Genomic DNA, 18,938 nt, shown 5'->3' with positions numbered 1-18,938 from the left:
TGCTTGCCGAGCGTACTGCATGAAACTTACGACACAAATTATAATTAGCGAGTGTCAGCGGTACGGAGAGCCGGCACGTAGGTGGTTAAAGTACCGACAAGGGAAGCTGAAGAGCAGCATCGTGCGCCAGGGAGAACTCTACCGTACCGGTTCTTCTTGGTTTTCTCGGGATCCTAGCTCGATGGCGCCGCCTGATAACCGTATAATTAAAGGATGGACGGAGAACCGAGTTCTATCCGAGATTAGCTTATCGGAAGGATTCTGCTTGTTCTTAATTCAAAAACAGAGGGAAAAGGTGACGAGTACGATTTTCTTGTCTTCTCTGACTTTGATGTTGCAGCGTGTTTAAAAGGGTATAGTTCGATATAACGCAGAGAGGAAGAAAGAGGAATAATTTATTCCATACCTGTATTCTTCATTTTTGATGCGAATATCTTTCCAGAGAAGTTCAAAAGGGAATTTAATAAAAAGGTGATTGATAAATTATCGGACTTTAGACTTGTCCTCGTTCGAAAGACAAAACACGTTACCTGTCTTCCCACAGAATGTTCAAGTAACCAGTATGAAAATAAATTCAACGATTTGTTGAAGCAATTCCATTTACTTTTGCCTATTATATCGTTAAAACGCGGATGCGTTATCAGAATCCCGATTTGCGAATAGGCGCGTAGAATAAGAACGATTGTCCGAAGGCACGAGAAAGAATGTTAAAGAATGTTCATTTGCATTAGATCGGGAAAATTAATTCTGTTATTCAAAATATCGTGTAACAGTTCATTCGTTAATACTTTTGCGCCGCTCTAGTAATAAAAATATTGGACTGACGAATGATCGCTAAATCATGTATACATAATAATATACTAAATATCGTGCAATAGTTCATTCGTTAATACTTTTGCGCCGCTCTAGTAATAAAAGTATTGAACTGACGAATGATTGCTAAATCATGTATACATAATAATATACTAAATATCGTGTAACAGTTCATTCGTTAATACTTTTGCGCCGCTCTAGTAATAAAAATATTGAACTGACGAATGATCGCTAAATCATGTATACATAATAATATACTAAATATCGTGTAACAGTTCATTCGTTAATACTTTTGCGCCGCTCTAGTAATAAAAATATTGAACTGACGAATGATCGCTAAATCGTGTATACATAATAATATAGTAAATATCGTATCGACGTGAGTTCAAAGAAATTGTAAGGAAATTAATCTACGCTACAAATAGCCGAAACTGATGAGAATCTTGCGAACGAGACGCGTCACAGACGGTGAATTATAGCGGCGCGTGGTCAGACAATTAGCGAGAAGTTGGCACGCGGACGTTGACGTCCGTTGTACCTAAGTTGGAACTGATTCTGTGTTGCGCTCTGGTCTCCGTGAGACTAACCGGAATTCTGATGGGCAAGTTACCCGCCCCGAAACAGAATTATCCGGCAACCTCGTGTTAAAAGGGTCGTGTGTTACGCTTCGCATCGCTGCCAGCCCAGTTATGCTTGCTCGATGTTATATAATTGACAGAGCGATACCGCCGTCCAGCAATCAATGTTTTCAAAGCGCTCATTGTATAAAATCACTACCATGTACGGTGACCTACAATGCTTCGACTAAAAGTTTGTTTTCTGTACGAAGTCGATGATGGAATTAGAATTAGATTATATACTGCCGACGACCACGGTTTTTCAGGTATATCGATTATCAGATATTTTTAAGAGTCGTATTCCCGAAATTAGATAGAAAAAATAAAAAAACGACACTCTGGACGTGGTTGTTTTATACGCGCAAAATATTTCAGTAAGAAATTTTCTTACACCAGTGAATAGTATCGTAGTATTTAGGTCAAGTAAGAATCTAGAAGAGTCACAGTTTGGTCGGCACTACTTTATATACACAGAATGTTCTACTAAAAAATGTATTTATAAAAGCGAGAAATGTAGCAGTATTTAGGTTAAATAAGATAACGAAGTTAATTAAGGAGAAAAGAGCTACGGATAGTAAGACGACACGTGCCTCGATTGGTGTCGCGTCGACGTCGGGTCTGAAAGCTAAATCGAGTCAAAACAAGCACATCTATCCTCGAATTTGTTCATCGGAGCGTGCCAACTTCCTTACGCTACTCAACATTTTCGCAACATTACGTGTCTATTTCAGTAACGCGGATTTATCATGCTTGTCGACTCGCGGCTTCCACGGAATTTGTCTTTAGGAACGCGAAATCGTCTTTTTTCTTTTGTTTCAATACCAAGTTGTATATTTCCGGAAGAGCGGAAATTCAGAATTACCCGATACCGGTTGTTCTTCGCTCGACTAGCACACACCAGTAACTGGTCGAAATTTATGCTCAAGATGATAGCGAAGCAAGCGGTGGCAACGAGCTAACGCTCTGTATTTGGGCCCGACACAAGCGTTCTAGGGTCAATCAGCAGAGTCAACATCGGCAATAATAGAACGAGCAAACAAAATCTGGCGCCGCGGGATTACAGTGTGTAACCAGATCTCAGATACGGAAGAAACGAATGGAGTTCGAGCTGAAAGTCAGCGTTTTCTCGAGCTCACGAAATTGAAGTATTCGAACACTTTTATAGATATATTACGTCGTTGTTTGGCGTTAATAACGGTACAATTTAAAAAGTGTAAATATCCGAGAAGAAGATCTAAAAATTTACATTTTTTAAATTAAATATTCAGTTCTACGACAAAATAAAAATAGGAAATAGAGACGATATAACCCGCGTATTCCATAAAAAAAAATTTCAAATTTTGTAAGTTATGCCACTATCGAATTTAAACAACGGCATATGGTGTACGAAGCATTTTGATATCTTGTTAGCACCGTTATAAAGTTCGATCATCGCGACTGTATTGGTGAAGCTCGAAACAAATCCGGAAATGTGTATAAAAATTACAAGATTTTCCTTGAAAGCATACACATCGTAGAGATCATCGAAATATTGGAACAGTCAATAATTCGTGACACAAATAAAATATTTGTGAGTTTGAGTCTTCTACTAATTCTTACGTTTAACACCACTCTATATATTTATACTGTGTACTAATTTGTCAACTAGTATCCTGTAATTTCCTTATACATTTTCTGGATGGTTTCAAATATCGTCGATATAATTACGATAGTCGTGTCTCGTTAACAAAGTTGCAAATTATTTCGCATAACACTTACGATATAAATATCAAAGGCTTCTATGACGAGTATTGACATGACATACTGTCGCATACCTTTTCTTCCGACGTACATTGGAAATCTTACGAATGTCACAGTGGTTTTGCTTGTACTAAAAACGTATCGAACATAGCAAACGTGATCAATTTTCGATAGCTAGTAGTTAACGAACGACATTATCGTGCGAGTCGGGCGAATAGAATGGAATTCGTAGCCTGTAATTTCGCAGCGAAAGTCATGAAAAACATTCGACGTTACGTTCGGTGGTGTTTTCGCAAAGTGTTACGCGATCATCGACCCGTGAAACAAGACGTAATAATATAGTCCAGTTGAATGGAAACGGAGGGACCAGCGACCTTTAACTTAGCGAGGAGAAAGTAACGGCCCCAGGAGATCGGTTCCGTACCTATGCAGACATCGGTGTAGCGCTCCACGTGACACAAGACGTATTTTTAATCGCGTCCTTGTTCCAACTTCGTCGATCGATTTCTTTTTCTCCCTTTTGATTCGTTAAAGTATCGGGAAAAGCTGGTTAGATCTTTTGCAGCGCTGTAAATAGACGCGTTCTTGGAAGCTACGATCGAATTGGAATAGAGGAGAAGCCTGTTTGTATCGCGAGGAGGAAGAATTCGCGTTAATTCCACGAAGCATCGGGCAGAAGTGGACCAGCATGATCTTCTAACGGGGTCGTTAGGTAATTGTACAAGATTCTGTGACGTTGGCGCGCCGTTACAACGGCATTTCCATAAAAATTCAATTTACGATCGTGAGGAATGGTCGGCGCCGGCGCGGGAAACATCGTGGACGAGCCTCGGCTCGGTGAACTTCAACGTTCGAAAGTAGTTCAACGAGCGCGCGTTAGCGCCATGTGTCGTTCGACCTCGTTTGTTGCGAGAGTAATTTATCGCGCGAGAGGCAGCTGAAATTAAAGCTTAAACGGCACTTCAGGGCCCGACCAAGTGATTCCGAGCGTGGCTGTGGAACGCGCGCGAGCCGGCCCGTCTCGTCTTCAGCCGGCTTCTTTACACGCTGAAACGAATCGCGTGCGCTTCGTCCGCTGTGAAATAAACGAAAATCGCCAGGAAAACGTGGCTTTAGCAGCGGTGTGTTTGCCTAAGGAGATAAACCTTGGCTTCTCGCTCTACTAACGGGATCAAAACGCGCATTAAAAGGCGTAACGTTGCTACACGTTTCTAATTCCACGGGAAAGGACGTTTCTCGTTGGACGCGCTATCCGCCTTGGTTAATATCCTTCAATATCGAAATCTAGTGTATTTTTTTATTTTAACGGAGCGGAAAGCTGAACGCGTCCTGCAAAAAGGAGCACGAAATTGAAGTTTCCTAATAGTTTGCGGTCGCTGTTCGGTAGTTCAGTTCAACCGGAAAGCGGTCGGGACAAATAAGTAAAACAGTTTGCAAAGTTTTTATAAAGCGCGTTTTCTAACTTTGTTCGAACGACAAGAAAGATACGAGAAATTTCAAATATTCGAATATATAGCACGAAGGATGGAAAGGTGCGTTGAAATTTACGAAGACAGCAATTTTTTCCAGGTAAATTCGCTTGAATTCGTAGGAACGGCGTGACGCCCGTGATACAACCCTTGAACTTCGTGTTCTCCTAAACGAGTTGCCTCCACGATTATTACGTTATCCCCTAATTATCTTGAAAGCTGCGTCAGTCGCTCGTAATTCGATTCCTAACTTTATCAGCCTGGCATCAAGATTCTCGAAGCCTGGATTCTTTCTCCAAAGAGAACAGGCCGCGTTTCCAGATCCGTGTTTTAAACTCGCGCTTGGAAGAAGCGACACGCTGGAATATTACGTAACGGATAACTGTTTCTCTGGCTACGCGGTTAACGCATAAATATGAAGAAACAATAAAACATCGGGATATTAATACCAGAAGAAGGAGGCAGCACGCGCTATGAACAGCGCTAGACGAATATTTGCCCCGTGGACGTGTTTAAATACAAACCTCGAGAATCTAACGGAATACAAGTTCAGCGTGTTTTCCAATGCAGCGCACGCGCCTCGGTTAGCTTAGAACGATACTACTCGCAACAAACTTACGTACGATGCACACCCGTGGCTGTTTATTTATGTATGCCGGCGTACGAACACCGATACGATATGGACAATGAGGTATACAATGCGATGCAACAATCACACGCAGCAGATTGAAATCGAAGAAATATCTCGAAGAAACATCCGCACGTATATAAGTCGAACAAATCGAAGTTTTACGTGGCGCGTGAATCGTTATCTATAACGTTAATGGTTCTGAATGTTAAAACGAACGTTTCCTTTTAATGGATGGTCGGGTGTATTTCCTTTTAACGGATGGATCGTGGAAATTAGAAATTGACAAATTCGAGAGTGAAGTTGCGCCAGTTTGTTTTTTAAACAGGCGGAAAACATCCGTGGAATTCGGATGACGCAGAGTTTACATGGTTCACGGTCCATCGTCGTCCGAAATAAACTTTTTGGAGACACATAAACGAAGGAAAGGAGTGGAGAGTCGACCTTGTACTGGCCTCGGCTGATCTCGTACGAAAGGGGGAAGAAAAAAGGAGCACACAGCCTCCAAGATATCTTACGGTCCTCGAGAATCCTGTTACACCGGTATTTCCTCGCTGCACCGGGATAATTTCTATAAGGCGTTCTTTTGTCGATATCCTTTCTTTGTTGGAGCCTAGTTTTCCAATTACTCTCGACGAGACGCGTAAATGAATAAAAAGAAACCAGCCTCGGTATAGATAATGTTTCATAACGATCATAATTAAATAACCGTTTAAACGACCAAGTCAAGAAACAATTTCTATCCTTTCATTTTTAAATATCTCCGTTCGAAATGCCTGGCGTTTTTCTTTTTAAACGCAATCAAAAGAACGAGTCAGACGATATCGGTTTTCGCTCGACCACAAATTACATACTCCGGCACCGATTCTTCTCTTTTCCATTCTCAGTGGCAGTCCATCTCCGAAGCGTTCGATCGAATTGCTTGAAACGCGACACCGAGACCACTTTCTAGCATCTCGTCGTGTCTCAGGTTGCCTACGGGACTTTGAGGTTGGGGTTAAGCAAAACGAAGAAAACTGCTCTCTCGCCATCGAGTCTGTCCGGCTAACGCGTTTTCTATGTTTTGTATCGCGCGTGTCCATGATTCTAAACATGTAAGACTGATATATAATCCTTTCGTCAAGAAAGGGCGGGACAAAGGGGTTAAGGGCAAATGGTAAAGAAAGAGAAGGCAACGAGGGGCGGAAAGCAAAATATTGAACGTAGGGAAGGAATCGAATAGGAAAAAGAACAGTATGACAAAGAAAGAGAGGGAGAGAGAGAAGCGAAGGAAGGTTCGATGTAATACCATAAGCTTATGTTACATGCAAAAGGTTGAAATTTGAAAATATTCTACAAGCGAAATGTATATGATACGAATAAAGGCGTGGACGCAGGAAGATGAAGGAAGAGGGCGAAAGTGTGAAAAGTAAACGTAAAATGTAAAGCTGGAAGTTTGTTCTGAGTCAATAGGCGAGAATTGTGTAAAGTAAATAAATAAATATAATCCTTTGGTCACAGTAGAATTGGCCACCACGTAGTACGTCATCGATGTATCGGTCGCTGTGTTAAACTGCAGACAAAGGAACGTCGAATACGAGCAAAACACCAGGTAGATTTTGTGACATTCCTTCACGAATGCTTTTGAGCCTCGTATGGTATTCCACGCTGCGCTTTTCTAGATACCCGCAGCGCATAAGAAGATTCATGCTTCGCTTCCATGCCTTTCTCTTTCTCTGCTGCTTGTCTTCTACATATTTATTCTCGTCGTGACCGATCGGTTCACGGTAACTAAAACCAGTCGAATGTAAACCATCTGACACTACCTGAGAATGACAAATCGGTTCCTAATACAGCTCTTCAATTTAAACATATTTCGCAACAATTTCGCTGCACTAATTACGAAAACTCTGAACCGAGTAAAATCGATACTATAAGGATACTATAAGCAATTGCATTAACGAACTTACTTAATCCCATTAACAGATTGTCCCGAGTGTGAATCGTACGGATATTTCACGCGAGGACTATCTGTCTCTTCGCAAGTCGAATAAACGTGCGATAAAACGAGCGAAAAAGCGTGCTTCGCTTACTGCCTTCGTATAATAACAAACTTTCGTCTACGCAGAGACTTTGTTCCGGTGTGATTACCAACGCAAATACGCAAATACACTCATACGCTGAAAACACCGGCCAAATTTCGTACAGTTCGATATTTCGATGATTTCGCATTTCCGAGTTATTGCCCGCAAACTGAACATGACTTGTCGCTAATGGAAAATTAGAAACCATACAAGATATTATTACCCGGGCTACAACGATTGTGTATCGCGTGCTTCAACATTCTGTTTCAAAGGCAACTCGCAAAACATGTTTTTGTATATTCTTTATCATATCTATCGTTTTACGTATACAATTGTTTCCCTAACTGGAATTCGTAATTTTAGCAGACTGTTAAAGGATCGAACGATCGCATCGTCGCAATGTACAAATCAATAAAAATGGATAATAAAAATGGATCAATGAGACATGGAAAAATTCTTATCGCCTGATCCACACACGTGCTCTCAAATATCACAAATCGATTCGTCATCTTTCACGATGTTCCAAAAAAAAAAAAAAAAAAAGGGAAACGAAAGGAAAGATACGAAAGAAATCGAGAAATATTTCTCCCCTTTTGTAGAAGGATCTGTCTGGAGAGAATAAAGGATCCTGTCTGAACTCACCGAAGGTGTGGTACTCCTGTGCGTTCCAGGTTTGCAATGCGGAAGAGACGTACTCTTAGGGTTGGCGGATCCGTTGCCAGAGGGTCTTTGGCTTTCCCTTCTGGAGGGCGGCGGCGGTGGATGTGACAGAGGTCTGGCCGTATTCCTGGGATGTTGGGGTCCTTGAAACTGCCCCCAGGACTGGCGCGGTACGTAGCCGACGTAACCGCCGGAAACGAATTGCGCGGAACCGTTCAAATGCGGCGGCGTCATTACCGCCGTCTGCTGTGGCTGACCACCGTTTCGCATTTTTCATCCGTACTTTTCGTCGCAGTTATGTCAAATCAGCACACACTCGAGGTTCGATCACTAGGTCAACATTCCGTGATGCCAGCTGTTCCCGACGGCTGCCTGCACAATTTCTTCGTTGCCTCGCTGCGCATTTGAGATCTTATTCTCCCCTGGCACGCTCCGTTCGCCACTTTTCTGCGGATATTTTGACCTTCTTCCAGTATTTCTCTAACGCTACAACTACCACAAACCAATTGAAACGAACGACCGGTTTCAAATTTTCCTCCGTGTGAATTATCAAAAAGCGTAGAACGTTTTTGACAAAATTAACGTTGATTTTTACTCAGAAGGAAATACGATTATACACAGGCTACGCTAAAAATCGCGATTCGCGTTAAAACAGAAGTGGAAAACGTGGAATAACGTTTTCTCTTTTTCTACGAAATTCGAATATTTGAAGTTTTTTCAAGCTTTCGGCTAGTTAGAGATCGGTAGTTGTAGCGTTAATTCGAGGAAACGTAGATTTCGAAGGAATTCACGGAATTCCAGAACGACGAGTTACGACACAGCGTAAGATAATCGGAGATTACCATTCTATCGTATTTGGACGACCCAAAAAGCAAAGTAAGAGAAACGAGCGTGTAGGAGCATACGCGATTCGCATGGGATTCGCTGGAACAGTAGTCACGCGATTTTAATCGAATCGAAGCCGCCTCGAACGCGATTCTCTCGGTTGTTCACCCTGGATTGGACTCGATCTATAAGCCGAGAGCAGTCCTATTGATATGTCGTGCGTTGAATTTCGATTCTGTCGTGGTTTCGCCTGATCAATCTCATTCTCGGTTGACCCAGATTGTCGCCGATATCGGTTTATCTATTTTTACTAACATCGTCGTAGCGATTTCGTATTTTTCACTGATACTATCGTACGAGTCATGATCCGTGGCGAGAGAACACAAAGAATTTGTTGCCTTTCAATTCTTATTCGAATCGAACGTTGCACAGAGAGACACGGCTATCTCTCTGGAATCGTTGTTTCAAGATTTTCATTAAATCTACATACGCAGATGGAACGACTTTCGACATTCGTATTTTAATGCTTTTCGATACAAACGTTTTTCTGGATGAAGAAACACGTCCCTCGTGTCCTACAAAACTTTCCAATTGCAAGAAAACGTATACACACGTATGTAGTATTATAAATGGAACAAATGACCAAGCGTCATTGATTATGTAAATCGTTATTAAATATGTAGATTATGTATGTATACGTATACGAGCCTCTCATGAGTCAAACTGGTCAACATCGTTGTTCGTTCAATTTTTGAATCTCGTTGGGCAAGTACCCGATTGATATTCGATTCTGAAGAAACAAATGACTTGCGTAAGCTCGTTCGTCGTAAGAAGATGACACGAAAGACGGTTAAAAGAGTGAGAAACATCGAACATTTTAAGAGATCCTGATTCAATCACCAATGGACTCTACGTTTTCGTAATGTTCGTCTTTAATCATGGGATCTTTGAGTCGCCAAGCACAACTTGTAGCGCGGACGTTGCTTTCAACGATATCAAAGACTACTTCCATTTGTTGGACATCAAAGTAAGAGGAAAATTAGAGCAGCTATCTATTCGGCAAATCGGCTGTTCTCGTAGCGTTTCTTTCGAATTTTCTCTTGTTCGTGATTCTATCTCGAGACTCGTTTCTTTCACCTTCTGGTTCCTGACACCGAGTAATAGCTACGTCGTCGTTCTTTTGTCTTCTTTCTATGAGTTATCGAGGTCAGAAGTTAGACAAAGGCGAAGAAAAGAGCGGCTCGTTCTGTTTCGTATAAAAGAAAGAGATTTATGCACGGCTCAAAGCTCGCCGACTTCCAGACATCCTACATTTTACTAGCTTTTAGATGAAAATCGGAACGTATCGCCGCTTCTATCGTCGTTTTATGAACTACGATATTCGATCGTAAATCCGTGCGCAAAATTTCATTTGCATCGTTAACGTAAAAGGTCTGCGATACGCTGCTTCAAACAGATTCAGCTACTATTCCTGGTAGTAGTCCTTCGAGTATTCGACTGAACGTAACACGTAGTAGTAAAGCGACCTCAAAGTGTTAAAGTTTTCACGTGAGATAGGAAATTCTCTGGTATAAATATAAAACAGTTTAAATCGCTCTGATTCGATAATATAATATTCATTCGTATAATAATGTTTCACGTTCGTAATGATAATATTGTACGTCTGAAAAACTGTAGTAATTTCGATTAACCTGTGACCATCGCGTTTCGAAAGCTTATTTCCTGGTGGTAGTGCACGCTATTTTCGAGCGAGGATCATTGAAGAGCCGTAAGAGCGTGCAGAGTATTTTTGCTGATCAATCGGATTCCGGGCCACAGAAGTGGCTGATATTTAATTAAAACGATGCAAGTTCAGTGCCAAACGCAACATAGCCAACCGAATAAAAATAGGAACACCCATGGAGATAATAATCTGGGTCAGGTAGGGGCAAAGATTCGGCGCAGAGTACGATCAGATTGGATTTCTGTTTGCACTGGCACATGAACGGAATATCGATCGTCGAGAGACCGGCGAACACGGCCAGGAAAAAAGAGAGAGCGGTCGCCTAAAAATGGCGAGGATCTTTCATCGAACGGGTCAAGATCGGTATTGCCGATCTGCCACGAATCATTTCACGAGTAAGTCACGAATTGGTTTCTCGATCTTTTACCTCCCGCTCTCCACCCTATTGGCCGACTCGATTTAAATTCACCGAGCAAAGAGGTTTCGCCTTGATGAATATTCAGCATAATGAGTCGACGGCGTTCTCGATCTATCAACGTCGTCTACTGCCGATCTGCTTCGTAGATTGTCCGAGTAATGATCCCGAAGATCGTAAAGGAGCCAAAAAGGTGACGCACAAAAAGGAGAAAAGATCGATGAAATATCGTGGCGCTATCTATGCGTCTGGTTGACAGGGAAAATTTTTATTGTAATAAGAAAGAGGTATCGAGGAAAAAAAAAATAAAGAAAAGAAAAAAGAAAGACGAAAGAAAGATGGGATGATTAATCACGAGAGTGGAAACGCAGCAAGCAGGCTCGCAACGTTCGAGAATTAACCTAAATTGCATTGGCCATGCGGAGAGAGGAAGGAACGAAGGAGAGATTGTTCGATCGAGGCTCATCGATCGAGACGAGAGAATAGACGCGTCACGTCATTCGTGATCACGCAACCGATCGGCCATGCTCGAATAATTTTCAGGGTGGCAGCTTCCGGCGGAAGCGTGCGTAGAAGATCGAGTTCGCTGCACTATCGACGCTTGCCACGGCTCTAAATCACCGAGCCGAGCAAGCGATTAACTCGGGCCCGAAGATAATCTCCGGGATCGAAGAGAAAAGAAGCGTTTGCGGTCGTTGCGCCCTCTTTTTTCAGTTTTACAATCGCGGCCAATCGCGTCATTTGTTACGGTTCCTAGAAACTTTTTTTTTTTCTCGAGATCGGTTTTTACGTAATTACCTACTGTCGATCAATTTAAACGCGTTTCGCAGTAGAAAAGGAGCGATCGTGATCAGGCACGGTGCAGAACGCGACGCAGGTGCTTCAACGTATCTAATTGCCCGGCGTCTGTAAAGTTACGCAATGTGGCGCGTAAATTGCGCAAAGTATTCGAAGCATCTTTCATCTTGACGTTACTTATAGAGCGCGAAAGGCATTCGTAGCGAGGAACAAGGGCCCGAATCAGCTTCCGCCGGTTGAAAGTTCTCTGTTAAACACTTTAACGAACGTTCCGTGATACAAACCGGGCAACAAACAATTCCGTGCCGAAGCACAAACCGATAAATTGAAAGTTTAAATGAATTCACGTAGCCCAGGACGCGGAATCCTTGCCAGGAAACGACTTTGAACTTCTCGTTAAACTGCCTCCTTGGAAGGGACAGATGGCGGGTTCGATAACCCGGTATCTAATTACTTTCGCATTGTTCCCAACTTCGAAAAGGCTATGAGCGACAGAACTCTCATTTTCGGCCGTCAAACGCGAAAACCTCCTAGAGGCTTTTGTCCCTGTCGTGAACAGTGAAAACGTGGGAGTGCACAGAGGCACAAAGAAAGGATGCGTTACGCACTCTCGAGTGGGGATAATCGTGCCATTTGCTTTGAATTAATCATGCGGCGAAACTTACCGAGAACTCGCTCTAACCGAGCCAATTTACCAGTAGAATGAAACTGCAATTGCGTCGTACGAAGAATAAAGTAGTATTCAGACACATACTCGCTGTATAATATCAGATTTTATCAGATCCTACGTTTCAATTTTATACCGTCAAATTTTTTTGCTCATGTGTAAATAGATGCTACTAAATGATACGAAATTTAACATACTCGAACCGAATTGATTAGTATGTAAATGTTATGGACTGTGGATTTTCATATATATTCACGTAGTTACGAATACAGAGGAAAAGAAGAGGATTTAAATGGAGATTTTCGTTTGTGAAAAAGTCACGACAAAAGTACTCCACTTTGGAGATTTTCTATATCTTTCTATCTTTAATTACGAGGAAAGCCCATCGCAGATACGAAGCGATATAACAGGCAGTCGGTGAAGAATAATACAGAACTAAATTAAAGCGATGACGTTTATCGTAGACGTTTGTCTAAGTAAGAAGAATAAGGAAGAAGATCGACTGACGAGGCAAAACTATTGGCGTGTAGCATCGAACGGTTAAAACAGCTAAAGTATATAAAGTATGATGGCATCCGACTCGCAATAGGCTCAGAGTGACGAAGGTGTTTTGCAGGAACATTAGGGTTAAATTTATCAATAATCTCAGGGCAAGCAATAAGGCCGGCAAAAGCTTTATGACCAAGTAAAACATAAGCTACCTTTCGATTATTCTTTAAAGTTGTAAGATCAACTTCCGATGACATTTGATCACAGTCGTAGCATGTTACAGGCATTGAACTTCCAACATATTATATGCATTCTATTTTTGTACAAATGATAAAAATAGTCTAATTATAATAAATACAACGGTGCACGATATTTTGTACATTCACTGTGGATACTATAATCTAACTATATTCTAACTAAAGAAGACTATTTCTCACGAGATAGCAGGAAACTGTAAAGATTTATCAAGTGGTGCAAAGAGAATTCTTAACGACGGTGTCTATCTATCCATCCATCTATATATATATTTGGAAAAACGTGGAAGCATAATCAAAGTCACAAGTTCTTTTTAAAACGCACGTGCCTGTCGCATGTCGCACGTTCCTAGGTCGTCCGTTACTCGGAATAATTGGGGCTCGGCTGGTTGCACGTGCGTCCAGGTGATGCACGCGCTTTCCTGCTCGGCTTTGGTATTCGATAGACGACCATTAATTGTTAATCATGACGCGTAGGCGGATACGAAAGCGTGGCTTTATTAGGGTACGCGAGGTGCCGTGGGATCAGCCGTACCCCTGCTGAGCGTTGTCTTTTTATGACGAACAGTCAAATCGGGAAAGGAATCTCCCGTATACGAGATACGCTTGATAGAAAAGCAAAAACGTGTCCCCTTTGAAAAGCGTAAAACGATACAAAGACGCCAAAAAATTCATCGCGTCAAGCGATTCGGTGAGCGCGTTTCACGGTTAAGTAGAGTCGACCGTTTATGGCCAGACGAGCTTTCTAGCGTTCCCTAAGGGCGTCACGTGAATTTGTGGCTACCTTCGTGATCTATCGATTTGCTAAGAAGCTTTTCTTCCTGAAAACAGTTTGTTGTATCGTTGATCTACCGAAAGAACGAAACAACTAAGAAAAGTAAAACGATCAGATTTAACGTAGAAAATTATTAACCCGTCAAAGAGAAAGACGAATCAACTCGTCAGTCGAGTTGCTAATTTCTACGAACTGTGGTGGTATTCTCTAACTAATTTATTTTTACAGATACTTCGAAATCGACCTATTTTGACAGGTGTCACTCTTCCATTGAACCGGCAAGCTTTTCCTTGAGGCGAGTCTTCGCTTCCACAGAATCACGTGCATCGTTCTTTGAAATATAGAAACCCTTTTCTCTTCGATCACGAGCTACTGCCCTTCCTTTGATTGTCACCTGTCAAATCACCGGTCGCGGCTATCGATCAAGCTTTCCGAGAAATCCTCCGCCTGGCAACTACGAAAAGTATATGGGCTGCTCGGTTCCGTGAAAAGGAATTCCCGATTTCAGTTGAAAATCGCTCCACTTCTTAAGCGACTCGAAGGAAACACCGAGCGACACATTTCGCCGTACAATGGAAAATCGCTCGAATTACACGTACCGTTATCGTGCGCCTCTGCCCGAACGAGAAAGCGGTGCTTTTTGCCATTGGACGAAGCGTGCAGCTACAAGAAAGAAAAAAAGAAAGAAGGGAAGAAAAGGAGAAGAAGAAGGGAGAAGCAGAAAAATTCCAGTTGCGCTGTCTAGTAGCTTTTTCCGCGTCGTTCGTCCGCGAAAACCTGGCTACCGCTTAATCCTCTTAATCGTTCTTCCACGTACACGGCCACGTATCTCTTGAACAGGTAAGTTCGTGTACACTGTCGCTCAAAAGTATCCGGACACTTGCTTCTTTTCGACAAGGTGTGCTTGAATTGAAGACCAAAGATGAAAAACACGACAGTGTTACAGAAGAGTGATCCTCGTTCTCACATTTTGTATAATGAATTCCGCTTCGAAGCTATTTTGGCATTCACCTGTAGAATTAAATACGCCTTTTTCTAACACTCTTGAATACTTAATACCAGTAACGCGGATTAACGTTAATTAAGCGAGATTCACGTACCAACCGTTCCTTGCGGAACATTCTACATTTATCAGCCATTTTCAAAGGATTTACGTAGACATACGATATCATAGATTATATTACGTTCGCACGATAGTGCGTGTGATAGGTAAATACTAAAATATATCGTTGCTATTTCTTTAATACGGCAGATACTTTAGATTGATATACCTGGTGGCTCTAGGAGGAAACGTAGTAATTACTACTTGTAATTAGAAACCTGTTGTTAATTGCTACGCTTTGGACAAATTTCTAATGTGTTCTTACTACGGATCGATCAAAATGTTCGAATACTTATGAGCTGTAATGTACGTACACGTCGAGTTGGCTGAATAGACGGACGCCTTTCTAAGCGGAGAGAAGGAACGCTAGACGGAATCGAGTCTCGGGCGAAACTCGGGCATTCTTTGAAACGGTGTCGTTCACGTTTCTACATAGAGTATATGCACGTTCGGTATATATACACGGGGCGGGAATGAAGCGGGGAAAATCGCAGGAAAAATTAGCGACTTTCATTACGGCGAGCACGCGTTCGTGATGCGCGGCTGCATTTTACAGCTCGCAGATTGGGATCCCTGGCATTTTACTGGGGGAATACGCGCGGCGAATGCCGGAAATTTTTCGTTTTGGCCAGCGCTGGTAGAACAGCGTGGAATGCATCTGCCCACGGTGTAGAGTACACACACGGAAGCTCCCATTACGACGTACAATAACTTCTTGTGTAACTTTTGAACGGCAGCTGGCATAACGGTACCGCCGAGCGTGCCGTCTCGCGAAGCGCTGCTACGATTAGAATTAACGTTTCTTCGGCCTACCGGCACCTGCCGCATCTCGAAATGGCCTAACAACCGGTCGAATCGACGCGTAACCGAGGGAAATTGAACGAGGAAAGCGCCGCTTTCTCTGCCTCGCGTTTTGCGAAATAACGTAAAATGCTTCGTTATCGACCATCGAGTATATTTTTTTACGAGTTCTTTTCCAACACAGGATCCGTTTGATTATCGCGTAGAAACGGACAGGAGGCGACTCCTTATGAAAAAATAGGAAACAGATATCGAGTACAATTTCTTCGCGTGACACGCTTTTGTTTTTGAGAAAATCGAGTTTCGAAACTTGTCAAGCTTGTACTTGAACTTGGCTAATTACCGATAGGATATGAGCAAATCATTTTTGACAGATTATTTTACACCCGAAAATAAGTAAATAACGTGGAATATTATTTCTCAGATTGAGGCTTCAATTTCCAAAAAATACAGCTCGAATATGTTTGATTAAGAATTGATCTGGTATACGCGTACGATGATTTTCCACATTTGTTTCTCTCGGGAACGAAGCATCTGGTGGAAAAATGTTATTCTACGTTTTCCACCTATTTTCACATGTAGAACAACCTTCTGTCGACCATCCGAAATTAACCAAGTTCGGATATGTTTGATAAATCTCGAAACTCCATCTTCTCGAAAACAGAACGTTGTGTGAAAACATCGTATTCGATATTTTCTTCTTATTTCTTCACAACGAATCATCTCGTGCTCGTTCGTACATGTTATTCGGACCCTGTACAGTAAGGTAGGTTTATCCGCGTCATCTAAATTGCAATAGCGTAAAACTCAATTTCCAACTTTGCCTATCTTCAAACGAACATCGGGTTAAAAATTGTTCGTAACCAAATTTAGCAAGTTAGAGGGCAAGTTACTAACAAGGAAAAAATCCCCATACATACATACTCATATGTGCTGTATATATATATATATTTCCAAAGTTGCATAATTTTCGGAATCTGTGGTTTGAGGATGTTCCCCCGTTAGTTTGAATCAAATACGAACCATTCGAAAGGCACATCGATCAAGCGCATAAAGTGAAAAGTGGAGAAACGCGATGATACAAATAATATAAAATTCAAATTCTTTATCTGGCTTAGAATTTCCCAGAGAATGTATGTAATGACGTTAAAAAATCGATACAACGTGGAGTAATCGGTTAGGCTTCTAAGAAGTCTATTTCCGTCTGAATCGAAAAACCTTAGCTTATCCTATTTCACGTTTCCGTGTCGAATAAAAATGAAAAAACATCGATGAAAGAAAAAAGAAACAAGTAATAAATCGCGAGGCGTATTAAACGCAATGGGCGTAATAAAACGCACGTAGGAAATAATTGTCCACGGCGGTAGTTGCGATTCCATCGTGGAATGTGTTTGCACGATTATCGACGCACGGCTGTCGTTTCCATAAACGTGCATCGTTAAACTCGTGAAGAGAGCAACAGCAACAGCAACGCGCCTTTTTATGCATCGATTGTATCGTCTGGCGTGGTAGTTAATGTTGGCGAATATTAGCAACGGAACGTCGAAAGCTCCTCCGTTCGATAGGACACGTTTCGTACGTGGGTTTTCTACGTTCAAGCTACATTTCCTGCGTCAGGAAACGTTCTAATGGCACGAAAGAAAAAAGGTAACGCAAACACGCATGCACCGGTGCACACAGACGTAACTCGCCGTACAATATACACGTATCAGCCGATAAAAAGAATATCGGTCAGTGACTTTCGCTCGAGCCTTCGACTAGACGGCCACTCTGCTCGACCACGATCGTTCGGATTACTACTATTTGTATTCAGTCTAATTGCTATTTGAGTCAATGCGTCGCTTCACGGTGTTTCGGTGTTTCCTTTTCTTCTTTTATTTTAACAGTCACTTTTCGTTCGTTTCCTTAATTTGCTGCCGCAAAACGGAAAGCAATTTTTCACGCCACGAAAACCAGTAAGGATTTTTTAACGTTAGTTAGACAAGCGTGACACACGAATGCTGGTATCCTCGGGGAAACGACGACACGGCGACGCGCACTACGATAGAAGTGCCTAATTTATATAACGCGATTCGGCCAGGTCGATCCCTTTTCTCTTTCCGCGCGTTGCTAGTGAAAGTGAGCGAGCTGAGTGGCGCGGATAACTGGCGACGGATACGCGATAAAGCGATCACCTCGAACAAAACTCGTTTCTCCCCGCGATACCGTCGAAACCGCGCGATTTTTCTCCGCCATTCGATCGACACGTTTGCACCGTTTCGGAAAAGTACGAGCCCGATGAACCATGAAGCGTGTTTTTAAAAAGTCGAGGAAATAGTGCGCGGCGGAAAACTAGCAATAGACCTGTTTCGCCTAAATTCAAATGATCCAATACCACAAATTACCGTGTTTCGAGTTTGGAACGATTTAAGCTTATCGACGAGGAGAGCGAATGGACATGGCGAAAGTAAATGGGAAATATTACGATAGGATATGTGTTTCTCGCTTGTTCTCGTTATATCTGTTCTTTTCCCTGATCGAAGGACTCGATACTATTTTTCTATTTATAACGACATTTTGTAAGAGCCGCGATAAAATTTGCATTCGAATAGAGCAAAATTTTCTACGGATACCTAATTTTATTAAAGATATCTGTTCCACGAGAATTACAACGCGGGTTCCAATTTATTGAAATTTATGGAAACGCCGTTGTATATAAAGGATCATTTTTCCTCGGATCTCGATCGTAATTAGCCGACAACAGACCGTGTTCGTTTCCTTTACGACGGTAACGTTAATTGCAAAAACGCGCGACCGGCATCGCGCGATGCACAATAAAAGTCTCCTAAAAGAGAATACCGTATTTCACGTGCAGAATTTTATGTCAACCGGCGAACTTTAAAGCGTCCACTTTATTGCTTTTCCGCGTCTCGACGCTTGTTCCGTCGGCATTTTTCTTCGGGACTTTTAAAACGACAGTCAATGACTGCCATGTATATACACCAGCGTTCCTTTTTTTCCTCTCTATTCTCAGGGCACACGGGATCGGGGCTCTCTGTGTTTTTGCATTGCTAAACGAGAGACAGAGAGGTCCGCGCGGAGATTAAAAGCGTGGCCTCT

The 18,938-nt window shown here is 42.2% G+C and overlaps 1 protein-coding gene across 6 annotated transcripts in view; it reads right to left on the bottom strand.

Annotated features, from left to right (window-relative positions):
- Nucleotides 1–18,938, bottom strand: part of Gckiii (Germinal centre kinase III) — a 113,789-nt gene that overhangs the window by 22,095 nt on the left and 72,756 nt on the right. The window contains exon 2 of one of the 6 annotated variants that reach the window (XM_072011388.1): nt 7,973–8,437. The exons of 4 other annotated variants lie outside the window; for them this stretch is intronic. In XM_072011388.1, the coding sequence (XP_071867489.1) occupies nt 7,973–8,260 (288 nt within the window). In that variant the 5' untranslated portion in view covers nt 8,261–8,437. Of the gene's footprint in view, nt 1–7,972; nt 8,441–18,938 lie in introns of those variants that run through there. One more of the 6 variants, XM_072011389.1, reaches the window with a different exon arrangement.

This window comes from Bombus fervidus, chromosome 10, assembly GCF_041682495.2.
Source record: "Bombus fervidus isolate BK054 chromosome 10, iyBomFerv1, whole genome shotgun sequence".
NCBI lineage: Eukaryota > Metazoa > Arthropoda > Insecta > Hymenoptera > Apidae > Bombus > Bombus fervidus.
The sequence above is the reverse complement of the archived record's forward strand: the minus strand, read 5'-3'. Positions and strand labels throughout refer to the sequence as shown.